This window comes from Grampus griseus (genome assembly GCF_964374135.1).
Source record: "Grampus griseus genome assembly, chromosome: 9".
Classification (NCBI taxonomy): domain Eukaryota; kingdom Metazoa; phylum Chordata; class Mammalia; order Artiodactyla; family Delphinidae; genus Grampus; species Grampus griseus.
The window spans coordinates 1,427,340-1,443,275 of NC_139003.1; the positions used below are offsets into that span (position 1 = coordinate 1,427,340).

General features: G+C 41.4%; 1 protein-coding gene across 2 annotated transcripts in view; it reads right to left on the bottom strand.

Moving 5' to 3' along the window:
• Positions 1–15,936, bottom strand: part of UBE3C (ubiquitin protein ligase E3C) — a 118,317-nt gene that overhangs the window by 65,353 nt on the left and 37,028 nt on the right. For both annotated transcript variants that reach the window (XM_082661965.1, XM_082661964.1), the window contains exons 6-10: positions 13,582–13,739; positions 10,464–10,617; positions 9,830–10,050; positions 9,200–9,354; positions 6,392–6,579 (exon numbers count right to left, since the gene is read on the bottom strand). In XM_082661965.1, the coding sequence (XP_082518091.1) occupies positions 6,392–6,579; positions 9,200–9,354; positions 9,830–10,050; positions 10,464–10,617; positions 13,582–13,739 (876 nt within the window). The remainder of the gene's footprint in view (positions 1–6,391; positions 6,580–9,199; positions 9,355–9,829; positions 10,051–10,463; positions 10,618–13,581; positions 13,740–15,936) is intronic.

Sequence of the window (15,936 nt, forward strand, 5' to 3'; positions counted from 1 at the left end):
TGAAGATGAAAGTGTTCTGAGGACAGGATCCCGTGTTTTTAATACCCATGTATCATCTAGTCCTATCTACTTTTTATGGGATGTCTGACCCCCAAAGTTGTCACGTAGCAGCCCCCAGGCTCCTGAGGAGCTAGGAGAGAGCGCCTCTGTCTCCTCAACAGCGCGACCACCAGCCCTGGGGTCTCCTGAGACCACCCCCAGGTCCTTTCCTGAGAAATGGCCATTAATAGTAACTGGACGATCTGACTAAATAAAAGCACTATGCAGTGTGTATCCCGATTCTCTATGGAGTTAATTACCACAGTTACTGTAAACTGTACTGAGTATAATACAAAGTATTTTAATAGACTAAATTTTGCAAAAAGTGTATTAATTTAAATGCCCATAGTGGAAGAGAAAGGAATAGGGTTTAGATAAATAAGTCACTCTTCAATTTAAAAGTCTCGAATTTAATTGCTTATTTTCCTGCATTCCATCAAAAACACCAGATACGTTCTTCAGCATTAGCAATTTCTAGGTCCACAACAGTGATTATGGAGTACTGGTTTTTAAAAATCCAATCCAATTTCAGTGTGGTGCATTTTGAGATGTTCAAATGGCATTAAAAGCATAATCATTTAAAAAATAGTGGAAGCATAAAAGAATATGTGAAATTTACCTAGAATCATGAATCTTAGGCTAGAAAATCTATTAGATCATTTAGCCCAACCACTCTTCAAGTGTCATGTAGACCAAAAGCAACCTGTTTTTATGAGAAAACGAGGGGATTGTGCTACATCAATCCTAAGGTCTTTTCCAGCTTAAAAATATGAGGATTCTACAAAAGTGAGTTATGTTTGTCACAAGTACATACTTCATAAATGGTAACAACACTATACTAATTCATTAGGTTGAGAAATTAAAACAAAAATTATTGGAGTAACAAAAAATGGTAAGAACACAATAAATCATAGGAGATCAATTAAATAAACCATGGAAAACAGAATAAAAACAAAGCTATAAAAAACATGAACATTCAACATGAAGGAATTCTAGAAGGTAGTATCTGCTTGCCTTCTTTCTCTTTAATTAAGAAATTAAGGTCTTTTAAAAGAGGGTACTATCTAGTATAATTTTACTGACACGATTTCTTAAATTTGTGTTGAATATAAATACTAACACTTGGCACCTCAGAGGTCTGAGGAACAACGTACTGTAAGTAGGTGTTTCCTTTGCTCTTTTTTCTTTAACAACAACAACACAGGGAAAAGATCTTTAGCAACATTTCATCCCATCTTCCCAAAAATAATCAGTTAATATCTTGGAATAAACCATCCAGACACGGTGGACAGATGTAAACAAAAATGGGTTCTCCCAATACATTCTCCTACAAGACAGTTTTTCACGTACAATGTAACTAGCATCTTTCCACATGAATACATATACACAGCTCTGAAACATTATTCTAATGGCTACACGTTTCATAAGTTATATTTCAAGTTAATTTTTTTCTAGTTAATTTTGAAACAACTACAGTTCCTAAATTAATCACTCAATAGGCAATAATAAAACAAATTATTAAACCTTTTTTATAAATTAATAAAGGTTATTTGGGACTTTACTGCTAAAAGGTAAGGAAGTGAAGTATTCTTTACATATACTGGGATATATTAAAAATTACCCATTAAGCTTTATTTAGCTGAGACAACCCTATGAGTTAATTAGTAAAGGACTATTCAAGTTATTAAAGAGAACACAGTGGAAGACTCCCGCTCACACACAGGCAGTAAAGGTCATGACAGCAAGGCTTTCTCAGAGACTTCCTCTGTATGTAAAGGTGTCACACGTAAGAGAAATATGACAAGTCACCCACCCAAAGACCATTCTGCTCTTGCCGCACACAGTGCAAATGTGATACTTTGTGTTTTCCTGCTGAAAGTATCACTTTTTTGGCAAAAGCAATATTAAAATACACATATAAATTTCACCTGTGAATAACGCAAGACTAAAAGTAAGCTCCGAATTGCCTTACTGATAATAAAAATTTTAAGGCGTATTTCAGCTTGAAGCAACCTAAAGCATATTTTCTTCACAAACTAGGAATTAAGAGCAGAAGACAAGCTTCAGACATACAGCTGTGTTAAACTAACATCCCAGTGCTGAAACCACGACCAGGGTAAACAGTTCCCTTTCCCCTGATAATTAATTTTCTTTAATTTTAAGATGAACCGATTCAAAAAACGTACCTTCCCTCATATTAGTTTAAACTAAAATGGGAGGAAGCAGCATTCGCCACCTTAGATGCCTCCTGATATCCTTCCCTTTTACTTCTTTCAAGAAAACTTGAAAAAACTTTTAAACAGCCTGTGTGTATATAATGCTTTTTCCAAGTTCACTCGTATTTCCTGTGGACTGTCATCCTCAAAAGTTTAGAAAATTCTTAGAAGTTTCAAAACTCACTACAAATTATATTCCTAAATTTGACTAAAGCAGGCCTGCTTTATTAATTTGATGCCTCTAACAATAACTACTGCCAATTCATTTATAATCTATATGATTTCAAGATAGGCAATAATAAAGTCATTGTGTTGAAATGTCAAAAAGCTCACAAATTTTATCTGACTTGCCTAAGAATGCAAATTATAGCAATAGCTGCTTAAATCTATTGTTTATACCAAAAATATCACTGATAATAAAAGCAAGCATGAAACCATAGGCAAAAATAATAATAATAGTTTCTCTGTAGGTACATTCTCAGTATTTTTTCTAAAATACTATAAAAATTTGTTTACAAAAACATGAACAGTATGTAGTACTCCTGGAATACCCATGTAACACAAATTTGCATTTTTCTCCGCTGAAGTCATTTGCACAATCATTCTATCTCAAATGATTAAAGATATGAACTTACAAACAAAGAGGTAAGGGGGTACTCATTTTCACATTTACTTAATAGTGCTTAGAAAACAGATGAGGAAGTGGCTATACGCTCCCAGGGCACACAACTGTCCAAATCACAATGATTAATAACACAAGACACAATTAAGCTGGCTCATTCTATTAATTTTTGGTAGAAAAATCAAGCACCTGATACAATAAAACTGATTCTGATGGCTTACCATATGAGGTATGAACAAGAGAACTAGAGGAAAATTGTAACACCAACCTTTCCGATCCTTAAAACACTACCTTTAAAATTCCATTTCAAAGTCTCTAGATGTTAATGAAACAGAAGAGCCAAGCCCCAAAGAATAGCTCATCCACCCACCTGAAGTGTAAACCCAAACTCCTTAAAATCAACTTTTAAGGGAGTACCTACCGTAAAATGAAAATTTCACTAGAAGCTGTAATTACAGGCGAAATCTCAGGATATAAACTCAGGAGGGTTTCTGAAAGATGATCACCTGTGCATGACTCTAAGAGACAATTCAGCCAAGAAAAGACAAGGAGGAGGGCAGAGGCACTCTGGACAGACACCAGCACAGGCAAAAGGAGAGAGGCATGAAATACCTTGGAGGCATAAAAAATAGCAAGAAAACGGAAGTAATGAAGCGCGGCTGGGGCAAAAAGCCCTAATTTTATGGCTGGAAACGGAGTCAGAGGGGTAACCAAACACTGGATTAGGAGAGGGCGCTGCACAGCACCAGGCAAGGAGATGCGAGTGCTGTCCTGAGCCAAAGGGATTCAAGCAAGAGGGTGAAATAACGTGGGTTACATTTCTGACAATTCAGTCTGGCAACACAACACAAAGTACGCAGCACTCACATACCACGGTGACAATGCATACAGGGAACTACGGAGAGAGCCTAAACTCGCAGGCAACGCTGTCCACCAGAACTTTCTGTGATGGTGGAACTGGTCCACACTGTGCTACCCAACGTGGCAGCCACGCGCCACACATGCCTACTGGGCACTTGAAATGTGGCTGGTGTGACTGAGGAACTGGGTTTGTACCTTTATGTAATTCTAGTTAATTTAAAGTGACACTGCAGGCCCAGCGTGACCCCCAGGGTTAGGGGAAAGATGCGGAGTTCAATTTCAGGCAGCAGGAAAGGAGCGTGAGGACGGCCCCTGCTAATCAGTGGCTGCATGGGAGTCTGGAGCTCCGGGAAGCAGGTGAAGCCGCCTGTGTGGACGAGATCACCCAGAGAATCCTCTGAGCAGAAAGGAACTGAGGAACTGAACAGGAAGAGAAGTCTAAGGGTTAGGAAACACTGTAACAGAGACAAAGAAGCCACAGAAAGCACTGAGAAGGAGAAGCCTGTGACGACAAGGAAATTCTCGAGAATCCCGTGGCTTAAGCAAAAGGGTTTCAAGCAGAGGGACGAGGACGAGGGGCAGACGGGCGCAGGGGCCCCGGCAGCAGCGGGAGGCCCCAGGGGACCGGGCGGCAGCGCGCAGCGAGTGAGGCCCTCGTCCAGCGTGGGCAACACTTCCTAACAGCACGGATCCGCCCAACACAACACCAGAGCCCTGCCCGCTAAGCCTGATTCCGAGTCAGCCAGGGGTAAAGCTGAGCGCCTGCCCACAGGCTGTCCTCAAGGGTCTACTTAAATATCCCACTTTCTAGGCTTAGTTCTCTAGATACTGGGACAGTGCCTGCCTTTTTCTCCCCTCCCACAATACAACCAGTTAATATTTATTCATATTTAAAATTAGTGAATATGAATTTTTAATCCAAAAATTTATTCAGATTTCCAAGTTCAATGGTAAGATTTACAAATTTTCTTTCATAAAAGGAGATGGCAGTCCATTGCTTAATTTTTAAAAATTAAAATAATTCACATAATCCAAAGCTCAAACCATATTAAAAAGTACATGGTTCAAAGTCCATCCTCTCCTCCTCCCTCAACCTCCCCAGCAGAACCAGACGTGTGAGTAATCGCTTCTATGAATTTCTTGTGAACGCTTCCAAGTTTCTTTATGCAAATACACATTCTTACTTTTTCCACCTTTCAGACACAAGAGATATTCACTGCTCTATATCTTCCTTTTTTTTACTTAAACATATATCTTAGAAATCTTTCCATATCAATATAGGAAGGGCCTCCAAATTCCTTTATACATCCTGACAATCAATGTTAAACAGAAATTAAAACCTCAAATTCCAACCCTGAAAATAAGAGGGACTAATATGAGCCTGGGAAGAGTTGAGAGTGAGCTATCAGCCTAGGAATTTACTAATCATCTTTTAAACACCTTAAAAAAAGTTGCAAGTAGTTAAAATCTACAACAGTTAAAATAAGCCTATTTGCTCTTTTATGAGCTATGAAAAACATTCTAAATACTCAAAACCTAATATATTTAGGCCATAAATAAAATTCCTGGAGTACTTTCTTAGAGGAAATAGGTGCTGTACTCATAAAATCAAGGCTACATATAAAGCTCCTTTACCATTAAACACCTTTTGGAAGCGGTTCACCGGTAAACCCCAGGCCAGGGCAGCGACGCATCAAACCCAGTCATTACCACCCAGAGCAATGGACCTTGTGCTCCAATAAAAGCAAGGGGCCTAGTTCAGCTGCAAGATCCTCAGATCTCACATCCTGCTCTGACGCAATTAGCCCCCAGAGAGCTAATCGCCTAACCCCGGGCTTGCAGTTTCCCGGCATCTTGCTGCGTCCGACGCTAATAAACACCAGCGAGCGAGGACAGCACCTCATTAGTCGGCTGCCTTAGTGTTTACAAGGCAGCTGCAGGTGATGCGCTCCCTGCATACAGCCCGTTTCAAAGAACGCTTTCCTAGCAAAAGAAACAGCTCTTTTCATGTTACGGGATAGCATTTTACAAACAGAGGGGCTCTGTCTGGTCACACAGGACTCAGGCACCCACGCGCATCACAGAGGGTGGCCCCTCAGTTCCTAGTGGAACCACTACACTCGGGCTCACTGCGCTCCTCTGAGCATTGTTCTGTTAAATTCTAGGAAACTGCTCAACTATCACTCAAAATAGAGGGAAAAAATATCAATAGTTTAAGGTTACTGTCACATTCATCAGCCACATTTAAATTCCTATGTTTCTTGTCCGTCTCAAAAGTTCATTTCAAAGTTTTGAAAAACAAAAATTTTTCAGGTACCAAAGTAAACTGTCAAGGGCACTCTGACCAAAAGAGTGCTATGAAAAAGCCTAGAGAGACAAGTAATACGTTGGTTCTATCATCCAGGCACGAGTCAGACTTTTTAAAGGGGTGGCCAGGACTAAGCTCCCCTCACCCCAGACAGCACACAAGAGGACCTTCCTGGATTGGTTAACATGTCAAAGACCAGGGAAAGGACTTAAACAGTATTAGCTGGTTTAGAAAAGAAAAACAAACAAACGTTCATTTTCCATGACACTGGCTGGAGGGAGCGCATGGCCAGCAGAGGGAGGAGAGCCCGCCGGGGACCGAGGCACCCACGCCCAGGAGACTTGCCTGGCCTTGGGTACCATGACTCGGTGCTGCACCATGAGTGTATGGCAGATGGCCGCCATCAGTGTGAAGGCCTCCTCGCTGGCTGAGTCCCTCCAGACCAGGTTTAACAGGGTGTTGGTCTGCTGTTTCGTATCCAACTTTTTCAGACATTCCTCGGTTATGTACGGTACTGACAGTCTACCATCCTCCTAAAACACACCAGATGGGTTAGTCTGAGTTAACCATGTTCTATTAGAACTCAGCTCAACACTACAAAGATAATGTAAAATCTTATTTTCCTTCAACTGAAAACATAAGAAAGGCGTTACCTAAAAATTATCCACATCACAACGAACATATCAATATCTCTACCAAGTCCCCCGTGAAAGTAAGCTGAAATCCTCTGGAGACCCTAAGTCATTACCCATGGTAGGTGCCAATTTTGCCCAGCATGACAACACAGAACTGTGAACACTCAGTCTGTGCTTTAATGTGACAGTATGTTTAGTCCTTACAATTTAAGAAAAATTTAATTCATATTTTTCAGATTGCATTATACTAAGCACACATGTGTGAAAATGTATTACCATCTGATAAAACTTTCATTTTAAATTATCTAAGATACCACAGTTTAAGCAAAATCGTCAGAATATTAAAGAACTTAAAAAGCATCAAATGAAATACATAGACCTGTTATTTTACAGCTTAGCGTCCCTAGAATATCTGACTCACCGACTAAAAGCTGAGCTAATACTCGATGCAGTTTACCTATTTGGGATATTAACCAAAGATACATACTTTTTTCATATATGTACATATATATGAGTATATAAAAATGACTATATATACAACACTGGGTGTTACTGACTGTACTGTTTGGAAACCTGGATGAATATAATTTATGTAACTTACAACAATCTACCAAATAAAACTGTATTAGAGGTGTATCTAATATATATATATATATATATATCTCTTCACTTAAGATACAAATCGCATTTTGTACGGGCACACCTGGGAGATACTGCAGGTTTGGTTCCAGACCGCAATAAAGCAAACGTGGAAATAAAGTAATTCACATGAATTTCCTGGTTTCCCAGTGCATATGAAAGTTATGTTTACACTCTGTCGTAGCCTATTAAATACATAACGCAATAGCATTACGTCTTTTAAAAAAACAATGTACACACCTTAATTTAAAAATGCCTTATTGCTACGAAATGCTCACCATCACCTGCCAACAAACAACCGCCAAAAACCTTCAATGTGTAAGAAGTGGATCATCTGAGAAGTGCAATAAAATGAGGTGTGCCCGTACAAATAAAATTTAAATTTCAGATTCTCTGTCTTCTAAAAACAGAAGTTTTATCTACATCTCATCTACAGGATCCCACTTTTTTTGACCATACAATAAAATTCACACTTTTTGGTGTGCAGTTCTGAGTTTTGACAGATGCAAGAGTTCCAGCACCCACCAAAACTCTGTTTTGTCTCTTTGTAATCAACCCTGTCCTGGTCTAAGCCCTGGCAACCACTCATCTGTTTCCCTCTGACCTCCTGTTATGGCTTTTTCATCTCTGCTAAGGGAGCCCTGTGCCCTTTCACTCAACCCCCCAGCTCCCACCCCACACAGCACGAGTCACTCTCAAGTGTACGGCTCCTGGGACTAGACTCGGCTCGGCATTAACCAAAGAGAAATTTCCTAACCAAAAAAATATACATCTAAAACCTAGTACAGCCACACCTCAAGCCATTTCCATTGTGTAATTAAGCGAAAAAGACGTCAGTGGCAGGCAAATTGTGCGTATAAGTGACATAAAGCTTTTTATTCCTTGAAAATGCACAGTAAACAACGCTCGGTGAGAAGTGGGAGATAATATGTGACACTGTTCGTAAAATGAATTTAAAAACCAATCATAGTATTTATCATCTATAAAATTTGCGAAAATTGACAAAAGATGTTGTGTGCTGTTCACAAGCCAGGGTAAGAAGAAACTGAACCTTATTTTTTCTTCTAGGGGCTGAGGAGGAGGAGGAAAGGGACTGACTGTTAATGGATTTGGGGTTTCTCTGTGGAGTGATGAAGATGCTCTAAAATTAGACAGTGGGGACGGCTGCACCGTTATGTTACTATACGAAAAGTCACTGGATTGTGTATTACTCTAAAAGGGTGAATTTTGGAACTTCCCTGGCATCCCAGTGGTTAGGACTCTGCACTTCCACTGCAGGGGGCACAGGTTCAATTCCCGGTTGGGGAACTAAGATGCCACATGTCGTGCAGCCAAAAAAAAAAACAATATTTTTTAAAATAAATAGATAAAAATAAAAATATATTTAAAAAATAAAAGGGTGAATTTTATGGTGAAGTGTATCTCAATAAAGTTATTTTTTAAAAATTCTTTACAAAAAGAAAAAGTAGAACAGTGCCTGACACACAGTAGGTGCGCTTCCTGAGAACTACAGCAGCTTAACCCTTTAACCCAATCATTTCACTCCTAGGAACTATGTCCTAGTAATGATCGAACTAATATACAGGATGACCTATTTTACATTAAAAAAACAAACACAAAACCATGTGTCTCCACATAACCTTGTACAGAGGTAAGGAAAAGGTATGGAAGAGCTCGTGTCCAATCACGAGGACAGCTCTCTCTGGGGAAGGGCACGATGGCAGTGTAGGTGAGGGGCCCTTATCTCTACAGCTGAAGGCTTTACAATAAGAATGTCTTGATGTATTACTTATATAACTAGAAATAAGGACGGACACAAGCTTTTGACTTCCGACGTCACATGAAGCTGGGCTCGGACGCACAGGACCCGGGAGCTTACTGGAGCACTTGTCTGCGTGTCTGTCTCTCCACTCTCATCTTCAGAGTCACTGGCTGAATCCTGACAGCTTGTGTTGGCAGGTGAAACCGGCAACCGAGAAAGGAGGGTCTGGAGGACGCTCAAATACACTAGCAGTCCCTCCTCAGACAGGGTCCCTTTGTAAAACAATCAGTTACAACCGTTAATTAAAAGGGATCAAAAAGAAACTGGAAAACTCAGGTTCACATTTTTCCTGTACTCAGGGAGGCATTTCTGACCAGGACTTATATAGATGTGTGCATTAAAATATACTAGAGGAAGATACCAAAATTCTACAATAGGCACATGAGCAGTTTAGCATGAATGGGGAAAACATCCCCGCACTCCCAGGAGTTCTCCCGTTCAACTCAAAAATTCTTCTTAATCTGTGTGGCCTTATAATATGTATTTAAAGCAGACTTTTTCATTGTGCCTGGAAACCTTCCCCAGGGACACTGCCCAGGCCACAGTCCTTCAGCAAATACACCCTTCCAGAAATCCCTACCCCAGAGGCCACCTCGACAACGGGACACCCGCCACCACACCCCCTGCTCTTACGCGCCAATACCACCTCCATGTGAGTTCGCGTAAGACACATCTTGCATGTCATACCCAAATAATTTTCACCAACAGTTAAAACAAAGTAGAAGAGCCACGGCGCTCCACCACTGGTCTTGGAGCGTGGACCCTCTATGGACAACAGTGCATTCAGGAAGGGCTCATAGGGGAAGACGGTCTGCACGTCGGCCAAGGCAGGAATGACAAAGTGGAAGACCTGCTCCGTGAAGGGGGCTGCCAGGACCTCCTTCGTGAAGGCTGTGAAAACTTGTTGCCTTAAAAAGAAAAATGGAAGCTTTTAATAAAACCAAAACACACTGTTCACAAAATCATTGATTCAAATCACTGGTCACAAAATACCTTCCTAATAATGTTAAGCTTTCAGTATCAACTAGATTACCCTGAACTTCATGTTGTGTCTTTCCTATAAAAAAAACTCGGCCGTGTTTTTGCTAACTTTTGATAGCTACTAGAAAGCAAGAAAATAACCAGGGCATCAGAATTATAAATTTATGTTAGGGTGCAGGACAGACAGAAAAAGTACATTTTTCTTTGAACTGAGTCACACTAATAAAGCAAAAATTTGACTTTCAAGTCTATATTTAACAGGGCATCCTATGTCAAAGTTATTGTTGGATACAGACGATCTTGTGAAATTACAAAATCAATAAATTGATTCCATTCTCACCTTGCACCTTCTGGACAGGAGTTGTAAGTAAAGTGCAATGGTTTTAAAACATTCTCTAGCAATATTTTTGCTATAGGAACTCGAGATAAATCAGAATATTCAATACTTGATGGAAGTTTGCTGTTAATTAACAAATAGAGAGATCTATAATACCCTAAAAGAAAAGAAAAACATATTTATAATTTGTATCAATTCATACCTTTTCTTATAAGGAGGGGAAAAAAAACTTGTCAATTTTTAAATGCTTTTTACAAATCTCCACAGGTACAACTTCAAGCTAATTTTTCTTCAAGTTTTCATTAAGAAAACCTTTAGGTACCCATGTAGCTTGAAGTGATGCATAAAGTCCACGTACCCACTACCCAGCACCAACAATTATCAACTACAGCCAGTCATCTATGCCTCCACTCATTTGGAAGCAAATCCAAGATATAATTATCTCAGTATATCATCAAAGGACTTTATTTTTCTTAAAACTACCATCGTCACAGCTAAAATAAATTAGTAATAATTCTTCAATACCACAAATACCTATCAGTGTTCAAGTCTCCAATTGACTCATGTTATAAATTTTATTTAACTAGTTTGCCTGCATCAGGATCCAAGTAAATCCCATACATTGTGATTTTTTAAATGTCTCTTAAGCATCCTTCAAGTAATTAAGTCGTTCTGTGGTTTTTTAAACAATATCACGTTGAACCCAGGACTTTAACCCCGGGGTAGACTTGCACCCGTCGCAGCTGTTCTCCTTGCTGATACTCGTGATCATCATCGTACTGCTGATGGGCTGCAGTCAGGTGAGCATCTCTGCTTCCTGATGGGACAAGATGGCCCAGTCTCACCTTCCCATCTCCCAATCAGGACCAGGGACTCTTAAATCCCTTTTAAAGGAAAGGATGCCTCTGGAGACCACAATGTGGGCACCGAGGGATTCACATGTTTTAAAGACGACCTCTATGAAGCAGAAACACCTGGCATGGCCTTTCAAAGCTGCTGATGGGCTTTCTAGGGGTATGGTGAACATAACTCTGCCGCCACTAACAACTCAGGTCACGCAGTCCTATAGAAGCGTGTGCCCCCTTCTTGCACGGCAGTAAGAGCATCTTCGGGCGTAGTCTGCAGGCATCCCGTTACTGTAAGCTCACGCTAACACGCTCTCCACCTGCTTGGTTTGCTCCCTCCAGTTCTGCACCCGACGTTCGGTCGCTGAACGGAGAGTCTCCGCACGGGTCCCCAGACCTGCTCCGCCACCACCCCAGCTCTAACCTCACACACACTGATCACCAGCGACGGCGCAACAAGAAAGCCTGAAAGCTCTTCCGCTATAAAACTGAAAAGACGTAAATACATCAAGAAAAAATTTTAAAGTAGCGTATTATTAATATATTAACACAAATATGTGTAGATTGACAGCATGAACAGAGCATTAAGTAGTTTAGTTGCAATTGTTAAAAAGCTCCATGTTAAGTCAACATACAGTGCACAATAACATGAACTAGTAAATGAACACGATGCTAAAACATTACAGACTAGTAATGTCAGGAAGTAATTTATCAAAAAAGATGAAACATGGCTATACCACAGACACTGGAAGCAGCACCTTCTGTGTAAGATTCTGAAGCATCTCCTAGTTCAAGACACATTTTAAAATAACGCATATTTCTTAGTTATCATCTTTACACTTCTGAAAGCAAGAAGGGTAAAAATTCTCACTGAATGCTTAGTCTTTTTTTTTTTTTTAAAGATGTTGGGGGTAGGACTTCAGTAATTTATTTTATTTATTTTTTCTGTGTTGGGTCTTCGTTTCTGTGCAAGGGCTTTCTCAAGTTGTGGCAAGTGGGGGCCCCTCTTCATTGTGGTGCGTGGGTCTCTCACTATCGTGGCCTCTCTTGTTGCGGAGCACAGGCTCAGTAGTTGTGGCTCACGGGCCCAGCTGCTCCACAGCATGTGGGATCTTCCCAGACCAAGGCTCGAACCCGTGTCCCCTAAATCGGCAGGCGGACTCTCAACCACTGTGCCACCAGGGAAGCCCATTAATTTGCTTTTTAGAAGATCAAATTCCACAAATTTCAATTTACTTTTAATTAACTCAGTAGTTTCCCTAATTTTTCAATGAACTAAGTAGGGTTTCTTTATTTTTTAAACCTAAACCAAACAGTAAGGTTGGATGTATAAGAATTTAATTTCTAGTTTTAATCCTGAGAATTAAATTAGCTAGATTTAACCAGTCAACAGATTAGTCCATTTCAAAAAAAAACAAAAGCAAGATTATTTATGTTTTTATCAGTCACTGTTGCTTTCTAGAACACCCTATAGCTCCTTTTACGACTCATAACATACCCATTCTAACGTTAATGCTCCGGAAGTCCAGGAGCCCTGCAGCATCTGATTTCTCCACCTGTGAGAACACCGGGAGTCAGATTTTTGTTGTTGTCCTTGCTGGCCACACCACGCGGCTTGTAGGACCTCAGTTCCCCAACCAGGGACTGAATCAGGGCCCACGGCAGTGAAAGCACAGAGTCCTAACCACTAGGCCACCAGGGAATTCCCTGGGAATCAAATTTTTTACTTTATGTTACTTAATTATCATAGAAGTTTTAAAAATCATATGCACTTCATGGTCTTTCTGCCGGCAACACTAACACGTTCTCAGAGGAATTTCAGATCTAGGTTATTATACCTGACAGAATGCAGTCACTTTAAGACATGTGTCACCGAGTTAGTAAGAAAATTCAAATAAACTGAGCACCTTCCTCTCCTCTACTGAACTACTGTGATTCCTGGGACAGGCTCTTCCCGGGTCGGTGTGGCACTGTGTTTGCGGCGTGACTGTGCCCACCACCCGGGCCGCGGCACTCAGCCAGGGCAGCCAGGCCTGCACTGCGGGCCCAGAGCACCTGGAACAACTTCCGACAGCAGACACTAACTTACTTCATTTTCAAGCAACAGGAAAAGTGCGGTAAAGATATAAGGCACATTTCCAAATTCTGAGGGTGGGTAGAGACGAGGACAGACGTTAGAATCTGTGACTCACACAACGCTTCCCACCCCAGAGGGGCCCTGGCTGGTGCCGACTGCTCACGACCACGCCACCCCCGTTCTTAATACCGCTACTTACCATTCTGAATCATGTAGTGCAAAATTTGTTCAATCACGGACACCACGTAGCCAGCATCTTGTAAAACAGGCAGATAGGTGTTCTCAGAGGAAAACACCTCAAGCATTCTCATTGGAAGTGCAACATTCAAACTGTCATCATTACAGTTCTGCAGTAACCTGTAAAAACGAAAAAAAAAGTATTCACATACTTACTAGATGGCAAGTGTCACCGCAAGTTTCGTCAAATTCTTCTCTTCGCTACGGTAAGTGTTCGAGCCGTTCTGTTCTAGCACTACAATATCCCTGAAAACAGACGCGACTCCAAGACAGACAGGAAATAACGAAGCATCGTGTCACTGACACTTGTTTTGAGTCCTTATTATGTGCCAAATAGAATGATGGCGCCTCGTTGAGAGAGGAAAAATGCACCATCAGAGAGGGAGAAACAGACAAGGAAAATCAAAGATCACCAATGCCGTGTGGGAAGGGTATGATCCACTGACCTAAGCTACATCTACTACAACTCAGATAAGCATCTTTCCACAAGTGTCTGCAAGACTTTCCATGCCCACAATGGCCCCCAAGAAGAACACTTAGTATATTTCTGATCCTAAGTCATCTAGCATTTTGACTAAAGACTCCCTTCTTACTATGAGAATTACAGGCAGAAAGGAAGGCTTAGCTGTCACAAAACTAAGTCTTACTTAAAAACAGAGAATGTCTTTTTTTTTTTACATCTTTATTGGAGTATAATTGCTTTACAATGATGTGTTAGTTTCTGCTGTACAACAAAGAGCTATATGTAAACATATAACCCCCCTCCCTCTTTTCTTAGAATCAGCTTTACAGAGACACAATTTACACATGATAACCTGCACTCATTTAAAGTGTGCAACGCAATGAGCCCCGACACTACCCCACAATGAGGACACAACACATCCATCCACCGCTTCCTCTCGGCCCTCTCTAGTAACTTCCTCCCTCCAACTCCCCCACCCCCAACCCAGTTCTTCTGTCACATAGACTAGTCTGCATTTTCTACTATTCTATACACGAGGAACCGTACGGTATGTACACATTAATGTCCAGATTCCTCACTCGGCATCTTTCTGAGATTCATCCAACATGTTAAAAACACGGTCCTTTTACTGCTAGTAGCATTCCACAGCATGGGAAGACCATGTTTTGGTCATGCATTCATATGCTGATGGACACGAGTCGTTTCCAGACTTTTCTCGTTATAAATAAAGCTGTATGAACGTTCAAGGATAGCGTGTGTGGACCTGTCTCATTTCTCTTGGGTAAATTCCTAGGTGAGGAACCACTGGGTCACATGGTAGCCGGACAGTATTTAACTTGACAAGAAACCGTCCAGTGTGAAGGGCAGTTAGTGAGAGTCCCAGCTGCTCCGTACCGGTAACGCTTGGTATTAACCCTTTTTCAAGGTTTAGCCAAGCTAACGGCTGCATTACTGAACTTTACTGTGACCTGAATTTGCATCTGTGATTATTTACGATGTTGAGTACCTTTTCAAGTGCTTATTGTTCATTGTGTGTCTGCTTTTCAAAAGTGCTCCACCTTTTAAGTGGGCCCTTTGTTTCTTGAAAACCCAAGAACACTGTCTGTGCCCACCCAGGCCGCACCGCCTGGCCCTCATTCCACCAAGCTCCAGCAACCCCTTCCCCGGCGCCCATTTCCCCTCCCACCTGGATCCTGGATAAGCGCACTCTCAGGTTTCCCACCTTAGTCTCCAGACCCCACTGCCTCACCCAGTCCTGGCCCACGTCCCTGCCCCTGTGCAGAGCTCTTCACCATTCACAATTCCTCTTAAGCCCGAGCCAACCGGCCCTTCCCCACCGCTGCTCTCATCAAGATGACCAACGGTGCTACGGCGGGGAAAACCGCCAGACTGTGAACTGGGCAGAAAAGACTGGTGGCCAGCCCAGCTCGCTCACTGTGTTACCCTCCATCCTCGCCTTCCACCAGGCTGATCTACAACTCCGTAGAGACAGAAGCTAACTTGTAGAAAACTGACAGGAATGCAAATGTTTCCCACACAGAGCGACACAAATTATTCCTGTTCCTGGCAATGCAAAAGGCTTCTGCCAGAGAATATAAATTCCCTAAGGCAAATCCTTATTTGAATCAGTTGTAACATCTCGGTTCCCTCCTTAATTAACCAGTTAAATAAAATTACTGACACATGTTCACAGAGATGGAATCCTGATTTTACCTTTCCTGGAAAACAATACTGAGCATTACCAACTCAATGATCAACTCTCTGACTCCGTTTATGCTGGTGGCCACTTCCTGACCGCCCCTCCCTCCTCCCCCGTGCTTTCCCTACTTGGATGCCAGGGCCCTGGACTCTCCT